This window comes from Trichophyton benhamiae, assembly GCF_000151125.1.
Source record: "Trichophyton benhamiae CBS 112371 chromosome Unknown Abenha-G-c-31b08.f1, whole genome shotgun sequence".
NCBI classification, from domain to species: Eukaryota; Fungi; Ascomycota; class Eurotiomycetes; order Onygenales; family Arthrodermataceae; genus Trichophyton; species Trichophyton benhamiae.
Genome location: NW_003315089.1, coordinates 243,340 through 259,371, shown reverse-complemented (window position 1 = coordinate 259,371; position 16,032 = coordinate 243,340). Strand labels below are relative to the sequence as shown.

At 45.9% G+C, this 16,032-nt stretch overlaps 1 protein-coding gene across 1 annotated transcript; it reads left to right on the top strand.

Moving 5' to 3' along the window:
* Positions 1 to 526: 526 nt before the first annotated feature.
* ARB_02149 (uncharacterized protein) lies at positions 527 to 15,983 on the top strand (the record flags this gene model as incomplete). The annotated part of the gene is made up of 2 exons (XM_003011549.1): positions 527 to 6,352; positions 6,429 to 15,983. 2 exons carry the CDS (start codon positions 527 to 529, stop codon positions 15,981 to 15,983), a joined length of 15,381 nt encoding a protein of 5,126 aa, XP_003011595.1.
* Positions 15,984 to 16,032: the final 49 nt, after the last annotated feature.

Genomic DNA, 16,032 nt, shown 5'->3' with positions numbered 1-16,032 from the left:
TAGGCTCTCGAGTCTAGCTGTTTCCTCCATTATTTAGGAATGAAAAATGAAGTGAATGATAGATGTCTGATAGGCCTCCATACCAATTAAGAACACAATTAAGAACATTTCCGTATAGTCGTCCAGTCTGCCGACATGCGCTATCCTCGAATGAGCATCACGCTGTGACTCCTGTAATTTAACAACTGCATGTCTGATGCATTAGTGTCAACATACCCTACTGCATTGCGGATGCGGGCATTAATAACATGCAAGAGTCTCCAACATTCTCCGAGTTGGAATGTACCTACCTAGTAAGTTTAGGAGTTTCGGCTTGGCGGTAGCTCACAGGGGCCTCTAATCCGGTATAGTGCATGCATAAACCTTTTGTTCCCACTCGATACTGCTGGTGCCTCGCGGCTATAAAGCTTCAGCGAGACTCCAAGAAAGCTTGTTAGCACCTTCGAGAAGCTTGACACACTTACCTTCCATTGCAACTTTAATTCATTTCTACATATACATAGTACACCCAGAGTTGCTCGCAAAAATGCCGTTTCTAACGGATGAAGATCGCTTGCCGCTGCAAGTGTACTCCCGGGAGTGGGATTTTGACACAGGAGGAAAGGACCATATGTATGAGCGAATCGCTGCATCTCTGCATATCGACCGGGCTAAAATACAAGACGTCTACCCATGTACCCCTATGCAAGAGGCTTTGATAAGCTTATCAACTGCCGGTTCTGGAGCCTATATCAAACAGATTGTCTTGTCTTTGGCCAGCGACATAGATATGAACAGATTTCGTTCTGCCATTGAAGATATGGCCGAGACAACAGCTCTTTTGCGAACTTGGATAGTTCAATGCGATGGCGCGGGGTTTGTTCAGGCAGTTCTTCAAGGCCCAATCCAGTGGGATCATGCAAATTCTCTTGAACGTCACTTGGAGGAAGCTATGACAGGAAAATGGGGTATTGGTGAACGCTTGGTCCGTTATACGATTGTCAACAATGAAAACACACCGAGATGGTTTGTGTGGTCCATTCATCATGCGTTATACGATGGTTGGTCGTTCCATGCCATGGTTGAAATGGTTACAAACATGTATAATGGCTGCAGTATCGGGAAAGTGCCCCAATATAAGGACTTTGTCAGACATCTTTTGATGAAGAATTCGAAGGCGGATAAGGCATATTGGAAGTCGGCGCTTGCAGGTGCCCAGGATAAAAATTTTCCGCGGCTTCCGACCATTTTCTATATGCCAGTTGTTGATGCTATGATGGAGCAGCGTTGCCCTCCACTACCCAAAATAACCGGTGTTAGTAGAACCGCACAGCTGCAAGCCGCATGGGCAATTGTCCAGAGCCGTTTCCAGGACTTTAATAGTCCCGTCTTTGGAACAATTGTATCTGGCAGAGACGAACCCATGTCAGGGGTAAAAGAATTAATTGGGCCTACCATTGCCATAGTCCCAGTGAGAGTCGATGTGAACATTCATGGCAACGAACTTGTTGGGGCATACCTGACAAGAGTTCAGGCACAAATAGCAAAGAGGAAACCTGTCGACCACCTAGGCTTACAAAATATTTCACGGGTAAGCCATGATGCCAAGCAGGCATGTGGCTTCCAGACATTGTTAGTTGTGCAGCCAGGAGAGGAAAGCCATGTGGTGACCAATGCTCTAGGGGTATGGAGGCGAGTTGACAAAGATGTGGGCCGGTCTTCCTATGCCCTGACTATTCAGTGTTTCCTTAACAGGGAAGAGATTAAGATGACGGCCGCATTTGACGCCTCAATCTTAGAGACATGGCTAGTAAAAAGAATGCTCGCATACTTTAGCTTTGTGACGCAGGAGCTCGCAAGGGCAGACGAGTCTCACACACTGGCACAAATAGTTGAAAAAGCACCTCCGGGGGACATCAACGATATCTGGAACTGGAACGCGAACATACCAACATCTACAAAGGAATGTGTACATAACTTGGTCTCGGAGGTGGTGGAACGGCAGCCACAGGAATTGGCCGTATGCGCATGGGATGGCACTTTAACTTACAGACAGCTCGATGAGTTGGCAACCCAGTTAGCATGTCGCCTCATCAGGCAGCTCGGGACAGAACTCAAGGGACTAGTTGTTCCTCTTTGCTTCGAAAAATCTGTCTGGATGCCGGTGGCAATGTTAGGGGTCATGAAAGCAGGTGGGGCATCCGTCGCTCTGGATACTACACTGCCCATGGGGCGGTTGAAGAGTATAGTCTCTGGTTTGACCGGCCTTAAGCTGATCGTAGCGTCGCGAGAAAGCATAAAGGTGGCAGAAGGACTCGGAGGAAGCGAAACGATGGTGGTTATCGCTGATGAACACCAAGCGCTAAATTTAGGTTTTAGCGCAAGCGCCAAGCCTCACTTATTACCAAGCACAGACCCTTCCGATGTGCTTATGGTGTTATTTACCTCCGGCAGCACCGGTTCGCCCAAAGGCACGATCATCACACATTCGTCATTCGCAACCGCAATCAGCCACCATGGGAAAGTTTTTGGGATCGGTCCCGGTGAGAGAGTCTATGATTTCGCGTCGTATAGTTTTGATATCGCCTGGTTCAACGCATTGCAATCTCTGTCTCATGGAGCATGTCTATGCATCCCATCCGAACACGAAAGGAAAAACGACCTCGAAGGCTCGATATTGAGGTTCAATGCGACCATTATTTTTATAACACCATCTGTCGCCCGACTATTGAAGGTGCATAACCTCCCTTGCATCAGATGTATCGCCCTCGGAGGGGAACCTCAAAAATGGAGCGATTTCCAGAGTTGGCCAGCTCACGTCAGAAAACTGAGTGTATATGGACCAGCCGAGTGCACAGTGGTATCTGCAGCAATGGATGCGGAAATTCTGCGAAGAGGTGACATGGTCATTGGCCATGGATTAGCTTGTGCTAACTGGATACTTACCAATACACCTTCCCCCACTCTCGCACCAATTGGCACAGTGGGTGAGCTTTGGTTGGAGGGACCGCTTGTAGGGCAAGGATATATCAATGATGATTCTCGAACGGCGCGTTCTTTCATTAAAAACCCCGATTGGCTGCTCCATGGTGATGGAACGAGGCACCCAGGCAGACACGGCCGCCTATATAGGACCGGAGACCTCGTTCGATACAATGCTGATGGAACCCTCCTCTTTGTAGGACGCAAAGATACACAAGTTAAGATTCGTGGGCAACGTGTAGAGCTTGGTGAGGTGGAGTACCATATACGTCGGGCGTTGGATAACAACTACCCCAGTGCATCTAGAAGCGTTGTGATCGCGGAAACGATCAGGCCAGAGGGCACTGATAACTCAACTCTTGTAGCCTTTTTATGTGCAGAAGGCCCTGAATCGAAGACTGGAGAATTCTCTTCAGACTGCTCAGTCCCTGAAGGTGAAACTCAAGATCTTGTGGCAAGACTGGGTGAGAATCTTTCGGAAATAGTGCCTCCATACATGATTCCAAATGCATTTATACCGTTGACTCATATTCCAACGACCAGCAATGGAAAGATAGATCGACGAAAACTACGGGAAATTGGACAAATGGTATACCAAGAACATTTGTTTATCCAGGGACAACATGGAATAACTCCACCCTGCAATGATGTTGAGAAAACCCTGCTTGAGATTTGGGCTGAAGTTCTAAACTTGAGCACAGCTACCCTATCCACTACCATGTCATTCACCCGGATAGGTGGTGATTCTATCACCGCTATGCAGGTCGTTTCCAGGTGTCGAGCCAACAATCTCTCCGTGACAGTAAGAGAAATTCTCCGCGGTCAAACAATTCAAAATGTTGCTGCTATGTGTACATCCGCGCTTCCAAACCTTCCCTTGCTTGAAGAGAGGGAATCTGGGGATATTTCATGGGATCCATCCCCAATCCAGCGGATGTTTTTCGAGTTTTATCCAGACGGGCTCAATCATTTCAATCAAGGATTCCTCTTAAAGTTAAAACAGCCATTATCAGGCTATACCATTCAGTGGGCTATGGAAAAGCTAATGGAGCGTCATCCCATGCTTCAAGCTCGTTTTCAAAAGAATGCAGCTAGTGAATGGGAACAATTTATATCCAATGATATGTTCCAGGTTGCATTCCAGGAGCATTATATATCCCTGCAAGAAGATATTCGCGGTATTATACACCGCCGACAGGCATCATTGGATATATTGAATGGCCCTGTATTTGCTGCAGATCTTTTTAACCTGGAAGACGAATCCCAACGCCTATTTCTCGTTGCCCATCATCTTGTTGTGGATCTTGTTTCCTGGCGCATCATTTGGCATGAACTCGAGCTCTTAGTTAGAAAGGAAACATTGCTTTCCCTTCCGACCACCTCTTTCAAAACATGGTGTAGGCTGCAGAAAGCCGAAAGCCAGGCATTATCCCTTAACGAAGCTCTTCCAATTTCAATTAAACCACCTAATTTGGAATATTGGGGCATCTCTTTTAAGGAAAATTTGCAAGGCGGAAGTATACAATATACACGGACTCTTGACATAGAAGTTACCAAAAGATTACTGGGGACGAGTAATTCTGCATTTAAGACCGACTGTACGGATATACTTATTGGTGTTCTAGCTAACTCCTTTCAAAAGATCTTCTCGGACCGTGACCCACCATCAATATTTCTTGAAGGTCACGGTAGAGAGCCTTTGGATGGCTTTGAAATTGATCTTTCAGAAACTGTGGGGTGGTTTACAACCTTGCATCCCATCCATATCCCGATCCATGCAGGAGAGAGCACTATTACCTCTATAAAGAGCGCAAAGGATATTCGACGGAAAGTTCCAGGCAAAGGCCGTCCGTACTTTTCATGCCGTTATGACACCATTCAAGGCCGAACGGCATGGAAAAGTCATAGCTTCCCTGAGTTGACTCTCAACTTCACTGGCGTGTATCAGCAGCTAGAGCGCCCCGGCGGAATTTTCCAGATTGATAATGAGACTCATACAGCCGCAAGGTCACTCAGCACATCATCTAACGCCCAGCGTTTTGGATATATCGAAGTGATTGTTAATGTCACCAATGGATGCATGAATATATCCTTCCATGTTCACCAGAAAATGCAACATCAGGCCAGGCTTGAGGAATGGATACACCTATTCGCGCAAGAACTACAATCATCTGCCTACAGTTTGGCATCTATGCAAGCATATTTTACCCCTGGCGACTTTCCATTACTGAAAATGTCATACGATGAACTAGATTCCTTGTTCATAAATGACCTTAGCGGTATGGGCGTGAGCCCTGACGTAGTGAAGGACATATATCCTTGCAGCCCACTCCAAGAGGGTATTCTAATGGCCATTCAAAAAGGGGCTGCTACATATGCTACCTTTTTCATTTGGAAATGTGAGGCTGGTTCTGGTGAAGAAATATCGTCAGTAAGTCTTGGTATGGCATGGAGGGCCGTTGTAGCCCGCCATACGGTTCTTTCCACGATATTTGTACAAAATTCGTACCGGGGTGATTTTGTCCAAATACAGCTGCATACAAGGCCATCCAAAGTGGTATACATAAATTCGCAGGAAAAATGTCCAATGGATTTATTGAAGGAGCACAGACCATCCCACTTTGCTATAGGAGAGCCGGCACACATATTCACAGTATGCCATTCATCAAGTGGAGACGTCGCTTGCCGACTTGATATAAGCCATACCCTAATCGATGCCGCGTCGATTTCTATAATAGCTCATGATATTATGAGATCATACGAGCATGCTACGTTTCCCCAAGCCGCTCAGTTCCATGAGCTCATTAAACATTTATCTGTCAGTCCTAAATCAAAAGATGTGGCATACTGGGTAAAATTCTTGCGTGGAGTAAAGAGATGCGAGTTTCCGACCAGACACACCCCATCTGACTCCCAGAAGCTTCCCGAAGGTGATTATGGCCGAATTTTAATTCCATCAACTAGCACAACCCAGCTTCATGCATATTGCCAAAGCCAAGGGATAACCCGGTCTGTGTTCCTTCAAGTAGCTTGGGCCTTGGTTCTCTCGTATTATACTGGCTGCCGAGATGTTTGCTTTGGATATATGGCATCATGCCGTGACGTACCAATTAACGGTATAGAAAACATGGTTGGACCGCTTATTAACCTGCTGATAAGTCGTATCAGCCTTGACGGCGTCAGGGAAGACGTATTTTCGACCACAGCTCAGCAGTCAATCCAACATCTTTCTTTTCAAAACGCCTCCTTTGCGGAAATACAACATGAACTGGGAATTTCATCCCAACGGCTCTTCAACACCGCAATAACCTTACGTGAAAGTCGCAAATATGAGAGATACACAGAAGGCAGGTTCTATCTGAGAGAGATTGAAACTGAAGATCCAGATGAAGTTAGTTTAATCCTTACGACCAATACGTCTATCTATATGCCTTTTTAGAGACCATGCTAATATAATAATATTTAAGTTTGACTTGACCCTTACCGCGGAACTTGACGGGAGCGATACTGCGATAAAAGTCAACTACAGGAAGTCTGCAATGGGCGATTCAGTAGCTCGGGAACTTTCTATTGTGGTATGCAACGCAATTGCATTTCTCCTTGATTACCCATTAGATACGAAATATAGCGGCGATATATCTCACTCTCAATGCAACGCCGGAAACGAACGGACTTTGTACGATGCATTCTTTTTTTACATGACAGGTGTCTGCGAATATGAGTGTATAGCATTTTGGAAAGATCGGTTTACTGGTTGCGCTGCCCCTCAGTTTCCTCGACTTCCTTTTGGTACATACATTCCCAAATCCAGAAGCATCCTGAATCATGAAATTCGACACCCTATACCTGATCTACGTCCGCCTCAGTTACTAGCCACCATTCAAACAGCATGGGCAGTACTGATCGGGACTTATACCAACTCAAATGACATTGTTTTTGGGGCATTGTCGGTGGATTCATGGCCCGGCCTCGGACAAAATTTCAACGGAGGTTCTCCGCTATCCATAAAGCAAACGGTGATTCCTATAAGAATAACACTCAATTGGGATGGTCACATTGATGAAACTGTGAAGGATGTCGAACGCAAAGTCACTTCTGCACTCCACCTTGGCAAAATACATATGTGGTTTATTGAACGACTGAGCGATGAGACCAAACGGGCATGCCAGTTTCAAACAGTGCTGGCTATAAATCCTCCAAATACAGGGCGTCCAAAATCAAACGTTTCCTCCCAGTTCTCTTCGACCGTACCCAGTTCTGGAAAGCAAGAGCCAGTGTTTGAGGTTGAATCGACCCACGGTAGTAAAATGTATGACTACGCGCTAGTGGTAGAATGCCATACCACAGGTCACGGCATAGAACTATGCTTACTATTTGACCCAACCGTTCTTGAAAAATCCCAGGTTACCCGAATAGCATATCAAATGGAACATATTCTGCTGCAACTTCTCGAACGCAACTCCACTATATCTTTACGCAATATCAATACTATTAACGAATACGATCTATGTGATATATGGAGCCGCAATTCGATTATTCCCACATCTTCTCAAGATACCTGTGTCCACAAATTGTTTATTGCAGTCGCCCAAAAATTCCCCAGTGCGCTTGCTGTCTGTGCATGGGACGGTGAAATTACCTATAAACAACTAGATGACCAATCAACAGGTTTGGCTTATCGTTTGGTTGAACTCGGGCTGAAGATGGGAGATATTGTGTCTCTGTGCCTAGAAAAATCGATTTGGACTCCTGTTGCTATGCTCGGTGTTATGAAAGCCGGCGGTGTATCCGTGAACATGGATGTTACACAGCCGGAAGAGCGGCTGCAAGCAATTGTCAGTCAGGCAAACCCACGTTTTATTGTATCTTCGATTCGCAACGTAGCTCTGGCCACCAGGCTTTGCCAATGCCCTATCATCCAAATTGGGGATGAGCTACCACGATGCCCCATTCCTTATCATCCATTACCATCAGTCGGGCCAGCGCATAATCTATACATAGTGTTCACTTCCGGAACCACCGGAGTGCCCAAGGGGGTGATCATCTCGCACGGGAATTTCTGCAGCGCTATCAAACACCAAAAAGCTCTGGGATTTACATGTACATCACGTGTCTATGATTTTGCTTCCTACGCTTTTGATGTTTCGTGGTCCAATGCATTACATACACTTACAGCTGGCGGTTGCTTGTGTATTCCTTCAGAAGAGGATCGCAAGCAAAACCTTTCAGGGTCAATCCGAGCTTTTAAGGCCAACTATGTTGATCTAACGCCTACAGTCGCTCAGCTTCTGGATCCTGCTGATATTCCCTCACTTACTACACTCAACCTTGGTGGGGAAGCATTGTTGCCTGGAACCTTTGACAATTGGCCTCCTCATATACGGATAATCAATGCATATGGGCCAGCAGAATGTACGGTAGTAAGTACGTATACGGAAGTTAGCGCTGGTAAACAGGACCATGGAATAGGTTTTGCGCTAGGCACTGTTACATGGGTCGTTTCGCTTGATGGCTCTGAACTTGCTGCAGTTGGAGCTGAAGGTGAGCTTTGGATTGAAGGACCGCTAGTTGGGCAAGGGTACCTTAACAATCCATCACAAACCATGTCTTGCTTTATACAAGACCCCCCATGGCTTCTGCGAGGCTGTCTTGGGCACCCTGGTCGTCAGGGCCGACTATACAAGACCGGAGACCTTGTGTGCTACAACATTGACGGCTCACTCACTTTCCTAGGCCGCAAAGATACCCAGGTTAAAATACATGGTCAACGTGTTGAGTTAGGTGATATAGAACATTGTGTTGTTAAGGCTCTAAGCCCGGATTTCAGCTCATTAGGCGGTGTGGTAGTTGCTGAAACTATCAGGACACAAGGCAGCGACTCTCCCACTCTAATAGCCTTTGTTAGTCCTGGTCCAAGCATGCCCGTTTCGGTTACTCAGAAAGCATTGGCAGATATAGATACAAAGCTTGTAGAAGCTGTACCGTCACATATGATTCCAAGTGCCTTTATAACTCTGGCAGATATGCCAAGGACAGCCACCGGGAAGGTTAACCGTCGTCTGTTGCGTGATGAATATTCCTTACTCACCTGGGACCGTATAATCGCACTCGGTTCAAAAAGTCAGCAGCGAGGGTACCCCCAACCGAGCACCTCACAGGAGCGGCAAATGCAATCTCTATGGGCTAGCCTACTTCACCTTGACACCTATGACATTGGTGTGAACGACAATTTCTTCCAGCTCGGTGGTGATTCAATCCACGCCATGAAGCTTGTGGGCCTTGCACGCCAGCATGATCTATCTTTAACGGTAGCGGATATTTTCATGAACCCAAGGCTAGGTGATCTTGCAGGGATACTCAAAGCCGACAACAGTAGTATGAAGAAAACCATCGCCCCATTTTCCTTACTACAGCCGGGTATAAATATCCAGGAGACGGTGCAAAAGGCAACTTCTATGTGTCAAACTACTCCTGGAGATATTGAAGACATTTTTGCTTGTACTCCCCTACAGGAAGGTCTTCTAGCCATCACTGCGCAGCGACCAATGGATTATATTGCGCAGTTCACATATACCCTCCCATCGAACATTAAGGTCGAGTCCTTCACCGAAGCATGGGCACAAGTAATTTCTGCCTCACCTATACTCCGAACCCGTATTGTCGAGTTACCAGCGGTTGGGCTTTCCCAAGTAATATTGAGAAGTCGGCCATCATGGTTTTATGCTTCAGATCTCAAATTATACCTAGAAGTAGACGGCCAACAATCAATGAAGCTTGGAGAGCCTCTCTCAAGATTCTGTCTTATCCGAGAACTGGGCTCGACACACTTTGTTTGGACTATTCATCATGCGCTATATGATGGTTGGACGATACCATTACTTCTTAATTCTGTGGACCAAGCATATCATGGCAGGTCTATCACACCGTGGACTCCGTTCCCAGTGTTTGTACATTTCATCAACCATGTTGACCAGGAAGCAAGATCAAATTTCTGGCAACAACAATTTTCTGGCTTAAAAGCTGTGCAATTCCCCCCTTTACCATCCCCCGACTTTCTGCCTAGCCCAGACCACGTCATAGACTACAAAATCGCAGGAATTGGGTGGAGCGGAAAGAGCTTCACTCCATCAACAATGATTCGCGCAGTGTGGGCGATTCTGATAGCTCAATATACCAATGTTCAGGAAGCACTCTTTGGGGCTGTTGTTTCAGGCCGGCAGGCAGCCGTTAGAGATGTTGAGCATATTATGGGTCCAACTATTGCAACAGTTCCAGTGCGCATAGGGATCAATTGGGGCGCCCCCCTCCAAAATCTTCTATCAACAATACAGAAACAAGCGACAGAAATGATTTCATTTGAGCAGACAGGTCTCCAGAATATTCAACACATCAGTGACGGTGCAAAGCGTGGATGCCAATTCCAATCACTCTTATTAGTTAAAACGGATACTGAAAACAGAAAGACCTCTGAGTCATCCCTCTTTTCCCAAAGACTCAGCTCGAAAGATACTGTTGACACTTTTTCCACATATTCCTTGATGCTTGAATGCCAGGTCATAGATCAAAGCCTAGTTCTACATTGGACGTTTGACTCGAGTATAATTCAGTATCGGACTGTGAAGCGACTGATCCAGCAGTTTGAATACTTGCTCAGACAAGTAAGCCGTCAGGATAGCGGCTCATCTCTAGTTTCAAGCTTGGAAACAATCACAGGTCACGATTTACAGGACATTTGGGAATGGAATAAGATACCCCCTGCTCTGGTCAATGGATCACTGGCCACTGAACCACCGCCTAAATACTACCGAAAATACTATAAAGAGTATTGGTGTATCAGCCCAGATACTCCTAAGGTTTACTGGATTATTGATATAAACAAGAACGAACTTGCGGCCATTGGGGCTGTTGGAGAACTTTGGCTAGAAGTTCCTCCTGCAAATGAAACATTAATGACTCCGGAAAGGAATGCTGACGCGGAGTTTTTGGATGACCCTGTCTGGTTACTCCGCGGAGCCAGCGTTGATCTACCTGGACGCAGAGGTCGAATTTACAGAACTAGAGATTTGGTGAGGTATAATGAGGATGGCTCGCTGTCTTTCCTGGGAAGAAGAGAGATCCAGGTAGACCAACAAGATATGCTTATTCCACCGTCTAATTCGTGGGATGAGCTCATCTCGGTCCCGCAAAAAAGGGGAACTCCACAAACTCATTTGCAAAAACAACTTCAATCGTTATGGTCAAGGATCCTTAATATTCCAATGGATGCCATTTCCCTAGATGATCATTTTATGCGCCTTGGTGGTGATTCTGTGAAGGCAATGAGACTCGCTGCTATTGCTCAGAGTGAAGGAATTTCTCTATCAGTCGCCAACATATTACGACATCCTACTCTTGGTGGGCTTTCAGAGACAATTCAGGCCTCCGTCTTCCCAGATAACCAGTTAGTACGCCCGTTCTCACTTCTTGGTGACATGGAGAAAAACAGCATTCTTCAGAAAGTGAAAACTCTATTGAAAACCGAGAAAATTCACGATATTTTTCCCTGTACTCCCCTCCAGCAAGGTTTACTGGCGTTGGCAGTCAAGCATGACGGCGCCTGCATTGCACGTTACGCCTATGAATTACAAAATAATGTCGATATTTGCAATTTTACTCGATCATGGGACAAGGTAGTGGAAATGCTGCCAATTCTACGAACGCGTTTCGTAAGTCTGCCATCAAAAGGAGTTTTCCAAGTCATAACCGACCATCGCAATACTTGGGTTTCTGGATCCAATATTCTCACATATATACAAGAGGACAAGGCCCGAAGCATGGCTTTCGGTGAACCTCTTTCTAGAACAGGATTAGTTCAAGATCGTAGATCTGGCAAGAATTTTTTCGTGTGGACCATTCACCATGCTATATATGACGGTTGGTCTATATCGCTCATCTTGGACCATCTTCAAGCAGTCTATAAGGCCAGGTCCGCTGAAGGATACCATACCCGCCTAAATGAGCCACCCGTCCATTTTCAGGCCTTTATAAAATACGTCACCGAGCTCGACCATGAATATGCAGACAGATTTTGGGCCGAACAGTTTGATGGGTTGGAGGCATTACCATTTCCAACGTTATCCTCCCCTGCATACTGCCCATCTGCAGATAAGCAGGTCAAATTTCGGGTTCACTTGCCATGGACAAATACCAATTTTACGGCACCAACAATCATCCAAGCCGCATGGTCCATCATATCCGCAACGTATTGTGGCATTAATGATACTATCACGGGACTGTTGGTGTCTGGTCGCCAAGCAGCTGTCTCACAGATTGATAAAATCGTGGCCCCTACGATAGCAACAGTGCCAATGCGTATTGTTGTGGACTGGAACTTCCCACTGCGTGACTTACTTCAAAAGGTTCAGCGCTGGGCTGCTGATATCATCGCCTTCGAGCAAACCGGCCTACAGCATATCAAGCAAATAAACGAAGACACACGAAGGGCCTGCCAGTTTCAAACTATACTAGTGATCCAGCCTAAAGACATGGAGCATAACAAGAATAGCTTGTTCTCATGGGACGGGAAAGAAACTGAATACCCGGCTGAGGCGGTTGTGAACTTCAGCGAATATGTGCTTACCCTCGAGTGTCAATTGGAACAACAAGGAATGCACGTTCTCGCTAACTTTGACTCTGCTGTAATAGACGAGGTTCAAATGACACGAATTCTCCGACAGTTTGAGCATATAATTAGGCAGATGTTGTCCATTGACATGCAGTCGAAACAGTTGAAGCAGATACATATGTTAAATGCATATGACTCATCAGATATCTGGAAATGGAATTCTAATTTCTCTTCCCCATCTGAGAGCTGTCTTCATGATCTCGTTGTCGAGGTTTCCAGTGACCAACCAGAAGCCCTAGCCGTTAACTCGTGGGATGGAGAGTTAACATACAAGCAGCTCAATGACTTTTCCACGGAGCTAGCATCTTTTCTATGCGAGCAGGGTGTTGGAGCAGAAGTTTTGGTCCCTATCTGCCTTGAAAAGTCCATGTGGATGGCTGTAGCGATACTGGCGGTACTCAAGTCCGGCGGCGCCTTTGTTCCGATTGATATATTCCAAGCTCCAGATCGCGCAAAGCTAATTATGGACGAAATACAGCCTATAGTTGTTGTGACATCTAGAAAATATGGAGATTTCGTACAAAAATGCGGGTACAGTACCATATACGCAGCAGATCTACATACCCAGACCGGAATTCACATCGATAACCACATACCTTGTTGTAGTCTGAAGTCTGCCGCATACGTTATATTTACCTCTGGAACCACGGGAAAGCCCAAGGGGGTAGTGGTTGAACATCAAGCAGCGAGTACGAGTATTCTGGCCCATGGAATGAAGTTGGGATTTTGCAGGCAATCAAGAGTTCTTCAGTTTGCATCTCACTCTTTTGATGCTAGCATCATGGAGTTTTTGACAACACTCGTCTATGGAGGGTGTGTCTGTATACCCTCTGACGAGTCAAGGCTGCTTAACCTAACAGAAAACATCAACTCAATGGGGATAAACACGCTGTTCCTCACACCGTCTGTGGCCCAAATATTACAGCCAAGAACCCTTCCATCACTGCAGACTTTAATTATTGGGGGGGAGACCGTTCCCACCAGCGTCGTGGAGAAATGGAAAAATGTTCCTAAGCTTATTAACGGATATGGGCCAACTGAATGTGTCGTTTTTTGCGTCATGCATGACCTTAAAGCAAAGCAGGTATCACCACAGACCATTGGGAAGGCAGTGGGATCTCTATCATGGGTGGTTGATCCGGAGAACCATCACGAACTTGTACCTGTAGGTGCAGTTGGTGAGTTGCTAGTTGAAGGAAGTATACTTTCACGTGGATACCTAAATGATCCCACTCTAACAGCCATCTCATTCATTGAGAACCCGTCTTGGCTATTGCAAGGCCATGGTGAGTATCCTGGTCGCCGTGGAAGACTTTACAAGACTGGGGATCTTGTGAAATATAATCCGGACGGTACACTCCGTTATATTGGACGAGTAGACACCCAGGTAAAAATTCGAGGTCAAAGGGTTGAGTTGGGAGAAGTAGAGTCATGTGTACGAAGGATTTGGTGCAACACCTCTCTGGAAAATGGAGGCAATCTACAACAAGATGCTCTCATTGTTGCAGAGATCATTACACCCCAATGCAGCAGCCAGCAAGCCCTAGTGGCCTTCATATATCCTGGAAAATTGCATAGCCAGTCTCGACAACAGTGTTCAGCAGCAGTCGGCGAAGCGGTAGCAGGGTTTAAGAGTAGATTAAAAACTCACCTTCCGGCGCACATGATCCCTAGTGCATTTATACCTGTGGATGAAATGCCTACTACGGTTAATGGAAAAGTCGACCGGAAGCGTTTACGTGAACTTGGAAAGTCACTGAATCGCCTCTATCTGGCGTCCCTTGACTCCGAGAGCTTTTCGCTGAAGAGATTGCCTCTAAGTCAAACCGAGAGAACAATTCAAAGAGTATGGGCGCAGGTATTAAACTTCACTGGCCAAATTGGGCTTGATGACAGTTTTTTCAGCTTGGGAGGCGACTCCATCTCTGCCATGCAAGTATGCACAGCATTGAAACAGCACGGACTAACTATCTCGTTGCGCAATATTATGCAAAAGGACACCATATCGAAGCTTACAAGCTGCTTAGAAGAAGCTGAATCGAGTAGCCTAATACCGATATCCAGAAAGGAACCTGGGTCCCGGTTCAGTTTATCACCTATCCAGCAATTCCACTTTGACACAAGGCCCTCCGGCCCCGACCTGCTAGATCTACCCTTCTATTTGCGTCTTGCCAAGTATACTTCGTCACAGATGCTTAGGAATACCCTCGAAGAAATTGTTAAACGGCACCCAATGCTACGGACACGCTTCTCCAGTGATTCCATGGGAAAAATGACACAGTATATTTCTCAAGATGTCGGAGGTTCGTTACATTTTGAGTGTTACCACGGAACCGACGATATGCAGAAGAAAGCTCTTATTTCAAGGTGCCGAGCAGCGATCAACATCGAGCGTGGCCCCTTGTTTGTGGCAGCTCTTTTTGAAGATGTTGGTCAACAGACTTTATTCATTACAGCCCACCACCTTGTGATTGATTTCGTTTCGTGGCGAATCATTTTCGAAGATATTGAGAACTTATTATCACTTCAACCATTGACCACTCCGAGCTCAATCTCATTTATGGAATGGTGCCTCTTGCAGAATAAATATGCACTCACCCACTTAGAGCCGAGCGTTGTGTTGCATTCCATGCCCAAGTATCCATCTTTAGACTACTGGGGTTTAAAGGACCAACAGAATGGCAAGGAGATCTATGCTAGAAGACAGTTCTTCCTGGATACCCAAACAAGCAAAGCAATTATAGGTTCTTGTAGCGATAAACTACAAGTTAGGCCGCATGAATTGATGATGGCTGCCCTAAGCTACTCGTTTACACAAGTTTTCCAAGATAGAGATCTTCCTCCCATCTTTACCGAAGGTCATGGACGGTTTGGCTGGGGGGACGAAAACCTCGATGTATCGCAAACGGTAGGATGGTTCACCATAATATTTCCTGTCCCATTAGATATGCGAGAAGGAGATGAGCTACTTGATTTCATCATCAAAACGAAGGAAAGCATGCGGGGCATTCCTTGCTGTGGGTGGTCCTACTTCTCTTCCAAATACTTGAATCCTAGAGGGAGACAGGCTTTCTATAATGACCCTATCGAAATCAACTTCAACTTCCTGGGGCATTTTCAGCAACTTGAGAGGGAATCCTCCCTGATAGAAGCCATCCCTCTTCCAAGTGATTGCAAGCCTGCCGAGATGCCTTCAATCAACACCGTAGGGGTGTTTGACATTACCATAATCATCGAAAGAGGTCAAATAGAAGTGGACTTCAAGTATAACAACGAAGTCAAGCATGGTGATAGGGTAGTAAAGTGGATTGAAACTTATCAAAGTTCAATACTGGATATCGTGAAAGACATGGGATAAGATTTTTCATTATGGGTCTAGAATTAGGTAGTCGTTTTCCATATTAAGG